Source organism: Triticum dicoccoides, chromosome 5B (genome assembly GCF_002162155.2).
Source record: "Triticum dicoccoides isolate Atlit2015 ecotype Zavitan chromosome 5B, WEW_v2.0, whole genome shotgun sequence".
Classification (NCBI taxonomy): Eukaryota; Viridiplantae; Streptophyta; class Magnoliopsida; order Poales; family Poaceae; genus Triticum; species Triticum dicoccoides.
This window is the reverse complement of record NC_041389.1, coordinates 80093472-80104185: the sequence shown is the minus strand read 5'-3', so window position 1 is coordinate 80104185 and position 10714 is coordinate 80093472. Positions and strand designations below refer to the sequence as shown.

The 10714-nt window shown below is 44.7% G+C and overlaps 1 protein-coding gene across 1 annotated transcript; it reads left to right on the top strand.

The window, feature by feature from the left end:
* Nucleotides 1-6: 6 nt before the first annotated feature.
* LOC119307470 (serine/threonine-protein kinase Nek2) lies at nucleotides 7-3830 on the top strand. The gene is made up of 14 exons (XM_037583552.1): nucleotides 7-127; nucleotides 209-275; nucleotides 571-636; nucleotides 744-790; nucleotides 872-917; nucleotides 1001-1081; nucleotides 1181-1223; nucleotides 1316-1365; nucleotides 1443-1524; nucleotides 1606-1655; nucleotides 1930-2003; nucleotides 2094-2145; nucleotides 2233-2691; nucleotides 2879-3830. Exons 1-14 carry the CDS (start codon nucleotides 42-44, stop codon nucleotides 3449-3451), a joined length of 1776 nt encoding a protein of 591 aa, XP_037439449.1. The 5' UTR covers nucleotides 7-41; the 3' UTR covers nucleotides 3452-3830.
* Nucleotides 3831-10714: the final 6884 nt, after the last annotated feature.

Genomic DNA, 10714 nt, shown 5'->3' with positions numbered 1-10714 from the left:
GCATATCCTGCTGTGTGCGAGCTGCAGCAGACTCAACAAGGATGGATCAGTATGAGGTATTGGAGCAGATTGGGAAAGGAGCATTCGGCTCTGCTCTGTTGGTGAGGCACAAGGTGGAGAAGAAGAAGTGAGGCTGACTAGCACCCCCCTTCACTCGCCTTCTATGGCCAGTTTTGTTTCAGTCATTTTGATGCTTAGTTTCGTGCAGGTATGTGCTGAAGAAGATTCGGCTTGCGCGGCAAACGGACCGCACTCGCCGGTCTGCCCACCAGGAGGTAAATCTTCTTCTGCTTCATCTTCCCAAGCTACACTTTTCATTTTTGGGTGCCTATTTATGATTTGAAGGGAAAAATCTTTTGTTCATCAAGACCAGCTTACTGATGTCATTTTTGATACGAACTATAAGTAGACGTGGTGCAGATTTAGTTATGTAAATAAATTACCACCTGATGGTGCTATTGAGTTTAGCTGGCCAGTGATGAATTGATCCGAATCATTGAACTAGCAAGATATATTGTCTTGTGTTGTGCTTTCCTTTCACTGAATTGTGCGGAATTGTTCTTCATGCAGATGCAGCTTATTGCAACTGTGAGAAATCCGTTCATCGTGGAGTACAAAGATTCGTGGGTAGAGAAGGTAGGTAAAAGGACAAAAAAGACCTAAACTGGCAAGCAGGAAGGCGAAATTGCTTCAGTTTTACTTAATATATGTGTTATGCTCATTCTGTCTATTTGAACTTTCAGGGTTGCTATGTCTGCATTGTAATTGGTTATTGTCAGGGAGGAGACATGTATGTTACCCTGTGATGTCCTTTTAAACAGTTTTTCACAAACTTTAGTCCCTGTAGTTAACACAATATGTATTGGTCCAGGTCTGAAGCTATTAAAAGAGCTAATGGTACCTATTTCTCTGAGGAGGTGCAGTTCTTGCCTTGCTTTTATTTTGTCATCTTTAAGTTGTTTTGTCGAGGAACGCACTTTTAACTGTTCTCATTTTGCAGAAGCTTTGCAAGTGGCTCGTGCAGCTCCTTATGGCTCTTGATTACTTGCACACAAACCACATTCTTCACCGTGATGTGAAGGTCAGTGACAACTGACAGTGCTTCAATTGGAGCGTATGATGGTACTTGTATTTGTAAGGCGTGATAATAATGTGTACTGATGCTGCTAATTTGTTTCAGTGCTCCAATATTTTCATTGCCAGGGACCAAACTATAAGACTCGGTACGTAGCTTAGTCCCAGAAAAAGTGCAATACTTTATGTATGAGTTATGCAATCCTGGTAATGATGTGATTCCAAATTTAATAACATGCAGGTGACTTTGGGCTTGCAAAAATACTGACTTCTGATGATCTGGCGTCTTCCGTAAGTGATCAAATTATTTTTTGTCTTTCTTATGCATAGTCGATGGTGTACTTAGTACTATATTGCTCTGAACCTAGGTGGTAGGAACACCAAGCTATATGTGCCCAGAACTTCTTGCTGATATACCATATGGTAGCAAGTCTGATATTTGGTCTCTAGGTATGTATCACTTCTATGTGATAAATCAGTTTCCTGAAAACTTGTGATTCCATACTTATATATATATTTTTTCTGTTTCAGGATGTTGTATATACGAAATGACTGCTCTCAGGCCTGCCTTTAAAGCTTTCGTAAGTCTCTAGATTTCCTTATTTTTTGTGCCCATGGATGTAATTAGTTTATAGATTATTGCAAATTGTTGGTCAAACTTCAAACTACAAAGTAACATTATTGTTTACCTGCTGAGCACTTTATGCTCTTTAAGTTAGATTATTTGACACGTCTAGGACGTTTATGTTCTATTATTAGTAAACCTGCATTGTACTAATAACTAGGCTCACATTGTACTAACCATGTAAGGCCCCAGAAATTAATGAGGGTTTGGTTGTCATTAATTCATGGCAGGACATGCAAGCTTTGATTAACAAGATCACGAAGTCAATAGTATCACCATTGCCTACCAAATATTCTGGTCCATTGTAAGTTAGCAAGCTTTTTTGTTTCTCACTCAATTTTGCTTGTCATCTTACCCGAATGGAGCATGCTTAACTTTTACTTCCTTCATGCAGTCGGGGACTTATTAAGAGCATGCTGCGGAAAAGCCCAGAGCACAGACCAAGCGTAATTCCTCAGAGTCATTTGCCAATCTACCATTTATTTTCATACAAATTTGTTCTCTGATGCACATACCCACTTATACCTGTATAGGCTGGAGAACTGCTGAAACATCCTCAACTTCAGCCTTATGTGTTTCAAGTCCAACTGAAGTCTAGTCCTACTCGCAATATTCATCCCATCAATGAATCTCTGACTGACAAAGTTAAGAAGATGACAGTACCTGATGATGTCCCTGATTCTGCGCGCAGAAGAATGGTCAGGAGAAACTCTTTGGGAAGTCATAGGATCGTGACATTTAGCAAGCCATCACCCGAGCGTAACTCTGTTAGTTCTACTCGGAGCATCAAGGAATATACAACTACTCAGAGTTGCAAAGAGTTATCGGTTGACAGCAGTCAGGCTGAGGATGACGAGGTTACCAGTAAAGCCATGATAACCAAGACATCAAGCATCCTAAGGACTCCCAAGAGTAATCCAGCCAAGACATTCACAAGTAGAAACAGGCTTGAAACTCCAAAAACATCTTATAACAGAACAAACCGCGCTGAGGTATTTTTTGCCATTGATTCTTTATGCTCTAATAAATATTACTGATAAACTTGTTCTCCATTTGTTAGTGAAATGCCATAGTCCTCAATCATAGGCGTGGCTCTAACATGAATTTGCATTCTTTAGTTTGCTACTTGCTTAAGCAAATGTTTGAATATTCATTGAGCGTCTAATTTCTCCCGTGCAGCCGCCCTCAGTGACACCTGTGAACAAGAGTGCTCGACTGGCTCGAAGAGTATCCCTCCCGCTGTCGACATATGAAACGCCCATCAAGCGCAGCATCAGCATTGTTGACCAGCTAGGCTCCCCTGATGTCTCCATGAACGCGCCTCGAATCGACAGGATCGCAGAGTTTCCACTTGCTTCATCCGAGGACCCCTTCCACTCCATCCACAAGCTCTCTTCAGCTCACGGCTCATGCTCCACCCCTCCCTTCATCAACCGGTCGATCACCAAGGACAAGTGCACGATCCAGGTGCTCCGCGCGGACGGCGGGGACAACGGGAGCGACTCGTCTGGCCGCAACGCCACGGCCGCGTCGAGCCGGGGCTCCAACGACTCGAGGCTGCAGCGGTTCGACATGTCGTCGTTCCAGCAGCGCGCGGAGGCGCTGGAGGGGCTGCTGGAGTTCAGCGCGCAGCTGCTGCAGCAGGAGAGGTACGACGAGCTGGGGATCCTGCTGAAGCCGTTCGGCCCCGAGAAGGCGTCCCCCAGGGAGACGGCCATCTGGCTCTCAAAGAGCTTCAAGGAGACGACGTAGCGGCAGCGCCCGTCTCCACGGTCGGCCGGTCGCCATTTTTGTAACGTGATGCACGACCGACCGACGTAGCTGAGGTAGTTGAATTAAATCGGTGTTAGGCCTGAAGTTTAGCTGCTGGGACCAAAGCAAACACCATCTCAGTGTTGCTGTTTCCCTAACTTGTTAGCTATAGCTAGTAAGTAACCCCAGTTCACTAGTAGCAGCAGTAGAAGCACTAGTAGCACTAGTAGTAGTAGTAGAATTGTACTGCTAAGTTGGAACCCTGGATCTGGCAAGACCTTGAACCCTTGTAGCCATGCTGCCTGCCTTGCCCCATTTCAATCATGCCATGATCCTCTATGCTATGCCTATGCCATGATCTGTCTCCTGATTGGGTCAATGCAAGAATCCTATGCCTCCTACGAGCATAGGTAGCAAGTTTAAAAATGCTGGAATGGAAGCTTTCATGTTATTCCGACTTGAAAATCCATGCGTGGATGGGTAGATGCCATGTGATGTACCTAACCTAAGCCCTGTGTCTGCGCGCGCGGCTTGATTCCAAGCTGAATTTAAACCACGGCTTGTCCTTAAACAAGCGAGGATCTCAGCCGGGGCAAGCTGCCAAACGGGGCGGCGTGGCCATGTGGTGACGAGAAAACAAAAACAAGAACCTGGGGGTTTGGCACGGGGCCGAATCTCCCCATGTGCCCAGCTGCCTTTGATAGGAGACGGGAGAGGAGAACGATGGCGTGGATCTCGGGAGCACGGCGCGCGGGGTATGTCTTGGCGCCATGCGGGCGTCGCAGAGGCAACGGTACCGTGTAGATGGAGATGGAGAGCAGTCTCCTTGTCGATCCATTGCATCCGTCTTGGGAGATTACAGCCGGTGGCGTATGCTCTTGAGTCTTTGCCAAGCAAACACCCTTTGCCTTTTTTCTTTTTTGCGGGGAAAACACCCTTTGCCTTGCATTGGTAATCTACAAGTGCTGGCTAATGAACACATCAATCAAAATGTGCTTTTGTTTATCAGGGCCTCTCGTTTTTCTAGATGAGTTTTGGAATGCATTATGTTCATCTTTCCCCCTGATTCTTTCTTGAGGGTTTATGGGCATAGAGTACTACAGTAGGCAGCAGGAGTTTCAAGTGTGGCCTGAGCCATTCCGACGGTCCTTTTTTTGGGAAAAAAAAAGCGTGGGATGCAATCTCAGACATGAAGCATAATAAGGCACCGGGGCCAAATGGGTTTCGGGCTGAGTTCTATGAGAAATTCTGGTCGGTCATCAAGGGTGATACTATGCTTAAGTTTTTTTTTTGTGAGGGAGATATTATGCTTATGTTAGTAGAGTTAGACAGTGAGAATTTTCCATTGTACGAACCAAACTTCGGCATTATCACCGTTCTTTGTAAAAAAAGAAGAGGCTATTAAGATACAACGGTCTCATCCAATTTGTTTATTCAATGTTAGTTTTAAGATTTTCATCAAAAGTTGCAGCTAATCGTGTGACTGCAATTGCTCACAAGGTGGCAAGATCTACACAAATGGCTTTCATGCCTGGAAGACAAATCCCAGAGGGAGTTGTGGTTTTGCATGAAACCATCCACGAGTTGCACTCTAAGAAATTCGATGGAGTTATCCTCAAGATGGACCTTGAAAATACGTATGATAAAGTTGAATGTCCTTTTTTGCAGCAAGCTATGCGCATGAAAGGCTTTCCAGTAAAATGGTGTCGATCGGTCGATTCATTTGTTTGTGAGGGTAGTGTAGGTGTGAAGGTAAATAATGACATTGGTCATTATTTTCAGATGAGAAAGAGAGTATGCGAGGGGATGCTCTATCGCCCATCCTTTTCAATATTGTTGCAGACCTTCTAGCCGTATTTTTTTTTCTCGAATACGCGCGGGTGTGCGTACCATTTTATAAAGAAGAAGGGGTAAGACTTCCCAGCAGTTTACAACGTTCGTTACACGGCTATCGCCAACCACCTCCGCCAACATCCGCCTATATACAGACCAACTACTCACCCACCGCCCACCTTGCCAGTCCTGCAAAAACTCCATCTAGACCCCCTCCTAGAAGCCCTGCTTGTCTCCATATCCTGCCCTCGCTATCGAACTGCCAGATGACCTGGGTAGTGGAGGGTACCGCACCATCAAACACAATATCATTCCGGTGCTTCCAGATGACCCACATGCCTAGCAGACACAACGCTCGCATGGTTCGCTGCTGTTCCGTATGTTGCTCTTGTCTAATGCACCAAGAGCCTAAAGTGTCGTCGACCAGTGGTTCCAACTCTGGCCGACCCATCACTGTTGGGGAACGTAGCAGAAATTCAAAATTTTCCTACGTGTCACCAAGATCTATCTATGGAGAGACCAGCAACGAGGGGAAGGAGAGTGCATCTACATACCCTTGTAGATCGCTATGCGGAAGTGTTCAAGTGAACGGGGTTGATGGAGTCGTACTCGTCGTGATTCAAATCACCGATGACCAAGTGCCGAACGCACGGCACCTCCGCGTTCAACACACGTACAGCCCGGTGACGTCTCCCACGCCTTGATCCAGCAAGGAGAGAGGGAGAGGTTGAGGAAGACTCCATCCAGCAGCAGCACAACGGCGTGGTGGTGATGGAGGAGCGTGGCAATCCTGCAGGGCTTCGCCAAGCACCACAGAAGAGGAGGGAGAGAGAGATGCAGGGCTGCACCAACGAGAGATCGAATCACGTGTGTTTTGGGGCAGCCCTAGGCCTCTATTTATATGGGGAAGGGGAGGGGCTACGCCCCCTCTAGGGTTCCTACCCCTAGGGGGGGCGGCAGCCCTAGATGGGGACAAGGGTGGCGGCCAAGAGGGGAGAGGGGAGGGAGGCGCCACTAGATGGGCCCCTAAGGCCCATCCCCTTTAGGGTTTGCCCCCTTCCCACCTCTTAGGCGCCATGGGCCCTTGTGGGAGGCGCACCAGCCCACTAAGGGGCTGGTTCCTCACCACTCTTAGCCCACGCAAGCCTCCGGGGTTGGTGGACCCACTTGGTGGACCCCCGGGACCCTCCCGGTGGTCCCGGTACATTACCGATATCGCCCGAAACTTTTCCGGTGACCAAAACAGGACTTCCCATATATAAATCTTTGCCTCCGGACCATTCCGGAACTCCTCGTGACGTCCGGGATCTCATCCGGGACTCCGAACAACATTCGGTAACCACATACAAGCTTCCTATATAACCCTAGCGTCATCGAACCTTAAGTGTGTAGACCCTACGGGTTCGGGAGACATGCAGACATGACCGAGACGTTCTCCGGCCAATAACCAACAGCGGGATCTGGATACCCATGTTGGCTCCCACATGTTCCACGATGATCTCATTGGATGAACCACGATGTCAAGGACTTAATCAATCCCGTATACAATTCCCTTTGTCTAGCGGTACGATACTTGCCCGAGATTCGATCGTCGGTATCCCGATACCTTGTTCAATCTCGTTACCGGCAAGTCTCTTTACTCGTTCCGTAACACATCATCCCGTGATCAACTCCTTGATCACACTGTGCACATTATGATGATGTCCTACCGAGTGGGTCCAGAGATACCTCTCCGTTTACACGGAGTGACAAATCCCAGTCTCGATTCGTGCCAACCCAACAGACACTTTCGGAGATACCCGTAGTGTACCTTTATAGTCACCCAGTTACGTTGTGACGTTTGGCACACCCAAAGCACTCCTACGGTATCCGGGAGTTGCACAATCTCATGGTCTAAGGAAATGATACTTGACATTAGAAAAGCTTTAGCATACGAACTACATGATCTTGTGCTAGGCTTAGGATTGGGTCTTGTCCATCACATCATTCTCCTAATGATGTGATCCCGTTATCAACGACATCCAATGTCCATAGCCAGGAAACCATGACTATCTGTTGATCACAACGAGCTAGTCAACTAGAGGCTCACTAGGGACATATTGTGGTCTATGTATTCACACGTGTATTACGATTTCCGGATAATACAGTTATAGCATGAATAAAAGACTATTATCATGAACAAAGAAATATAATAATAATCAATTTATTATTGCCTCTAGGGCATATTTCCAACAGTCTCCCACTTGCACTAGAGTCAATAATCTAGTTCACATCGCCATGTGATTAACACTCACAGGTCACATTGCCATGTGACTAATACCCAAGAGTTTACTAGAGTCAGTAGTCTAGTTCACATCACTATGTGATTAACACTCAATGAGTTTTATGTTTGATCATGTTGCTTGTGAGAGAGGTTTTAGTCAACGGGTCTGAACCTTTCAGATCCGTGTGTGCTTTACAAATCTCTATGTCATTTCCTAGATGCAGCTACCACGCTCTATTTGGAGCTATTCCAAATAACTGTTCTATTATACGAATCCAGTTTACTACTCAGAATAATCTGGTTTAGTGTCAAAGTTTGCATCGGCGTAACCCTTTACGACGAACTCTTTTACCACCTCCATAATCGAGAAAATTCCTTAGTCCACTAGTTACTAAGGATAACTTTGACCGCTGTCCTGTGATCCATTCTTGGATCACTCTTGTACCCCTTGACCAACTCATGGCAAGGCACACTTCAGGTGCGGTACACAGCATAGCATACTGTAGAGCCTATGTCTTAAGGATAGGGGACGACCTTCGTCCTTTCTCTCTATTCTGCCGTGGTCGAGCTTTAAGTCTTAACTTCATACCTTACAACTCAGGCAAGAACTCCTTCTTTGACTGATCCATCTTGAACATCTTCAAGATCACGTCAAGGTATGTGCTCATTTGAAAGTTCCATTAAGCGTTTTGATCTTATCCTTATAGATCTTGATGCTCAATGCTCAAGTAGCTTAATCCAGGCTTTCCATTGAAAAACACTTTCCCAATAACCCTATATGCTTTCCAGAAATTCTACATCATTTCTGATCAACAATATGTCAACATATACTTATCAGAAATTCTATAGTGCTCCCACTCACTTCTTTGGAAATACAAGTTTCTCATAAACTTTATATAAACCCAAAATCTTTGATCATCATCAAAGCATACATTCCAACTCCGAGATGCTTACTCCAGTCCTCAGAAGGATTGCTGGAGCTTTGCATACTTATTAGCATCTTTCAGGATTGACAAAACCTTCCGGTTGTATCACATACAACCTTTCCTCAAGAAAATCGTCGAGGAAACAATGTTTTGACACCCTATCTGCAAGATTTCATAAATAATGCAGTAATCGCTAATATAATTCCAACAGACTCTTAGCATTGCTACGAGCGAGAAAGTCTCACCGTAGTCAACTCCTTGAACTTGTCGGAAAACATCTTAACGACAAGTCGAGCTTTCTTAATGGTGACATTTACCATCATTGTCCGTCTTCCTTTTAAAATCCATCTACACTCAACAGCCTTACGACTATCAAGTAGTTCTTCCAAAGTCTACACTTTGTTTTCATATATGGATCCTCTCTCGGATTATATGGCCTCAAGCCATTTATCGGAATCCGGGCCCACCTTCGCTTCTCCATAGCTTGAAGGTTCATTGTTGTCAGGCAACATGACTTCCAAGACAGGATTACTGTACCACTCTGAAGTAGTACGTATCCTTATCACCCTACGAGGTACGGCAGTGACTTGATCCGAAACTTCATGATCACTATCATAAACTTCTACTTCAATTGGTGTAGGTGCCACATGAACAACTTCCTGTGCCCTGATACACACTGGTTGAAGTGATGGTTCAATAACCATATCAAGTCTCCACCATCCTCCCACTCAATTCTTTCGAGAGAAACTTTTCCTCGAGAAAGGACCCGATTCAAGAAACAATTCATATTGCTTTCGGATCTGAATTAGGAGGTATACCCAACTGTTTTGGGTGTCCTATGAAGATGCATTTTATCCGCTTTGGGTTCGAGCTTATCAAGCTGAAACTTTTTCACATAAGCGTCGCAGCCCCAAACCTTTAAGAAACGACAACTTAGGCTTCTCTAAACCATAATTCATACGGTGTCATCTCAACGGAATTACGTGGTGCCCTATTTAAAGTGAATGTGGTTGTCTCTAATGCCTAACCCATGAAAAAAAAGTGGTAATTCAATAAGAGACATCATGGTACGCACCATATCCAATAGGGTGCAACTATGATGTTCGGACACACCATCACACTATGGTGTTCCAGGCGGTATTAATTGCGAAACAATTTCCACAACGTCTTAATTGTGTGCCAAAACTCGTAACTCAGATATTCATCTCTATGATCATATCATAGACATTTTATCCTCTTGTCACAATGATCTTCTACTTCACTCTGAAATTACTTGAACCATTCAATAATTCAGACTTGTGTTTCATCAAGTAAATATTCTCAACATCTACTCGAATCATCTGTGAAGTAAGAACATAACGATATTCACTGCATGCCTCAGCACTCATTGGACTGGACACATCAAAAATGTGTTACTTCCAACAAGTTGCTATCTTGTTCCATCTTACTGAAAAACGAGGCTTTCAGTCATCTTGCCCATGTGGTATGATTTGCATGTCTCAAGTGATTCAAAATCAAGTGAGTCCAAACGATCCATCTGCATGGAGTTTCTTCATGCGTATACACCAATAGACATGGTTTGCATGTCTCAAACTTTTCAAAACGAGTGAGTCCAAAGATCCATCAACATGGAGCTTCTTCATGCGTTTTATACCATTATGACTTTCATGGCAGTGCCACAAGTAAGTGGTACTATCATTACTGTCTTATATCTTTTGGCATGAAAATGTGTATCACTACGATCGAGATTCAATCAACCATTCAGGTTTAATACTAATCTTGATGGTAGAGGGAGCGTGCGATGTTTGATCACATCAAACTTGGAAACACTTCCAACATATATCGTCAGCTCACCTTTAGCTAGTCTCCGTTTATTCCGTAGCTCTTTATTTTGAGTTACTAACACTTAGCAACCGAACCGGTACCTAATACCCTGGTGCTACTAGGAGTACTAGTAAAGTACACATTAACATAATGTATATCCAATATACTTCTATCGACCTTGCCAGCCTTCTAATCTACCAAGTATCTAGGGTAATTCTGCTCCAGTGGCTGTTCCCCTTATTACAGAAGCACTTAGTCTCGGGTTTGGGTTCAACCTTGGGTTTCTTCACTAGAGCAGCAGCTGATTTGCCGTTTCATGAAGTATCCCTTTGTTCCCTTGCCCTTCTTGAAACTAGTGGTTTCACCAACCATCAACAATTGATGCTCCTTCTTGATTTCTACTTTCGCGGTGTCAAA

Excerpts from the sequence above, each read along its gene's own strand:
- LOC119307470 (XM_037583552.1), top strand. The coding sequence starts at position 42 with ATGGATCAGTATGAGGTATTGGAGCAGATTGGGAAAGGAGCATTCGGC. Across the intron at positions 637-743 it reads AAGATTCGTGGGTAGAGAAG|GGTTGCTATGTCTGCATTGT; the intron begins GTAGGTAAAAGG and ends TTGAACTTTCAG. Across the intron at positions 791-871 it reads TATTGTCAGGGAGGAGACAT|GTCTGAAGCTATTAAAAGAG; the intron begins GTATGTTACCCT and ends GTATTGGTCCAG.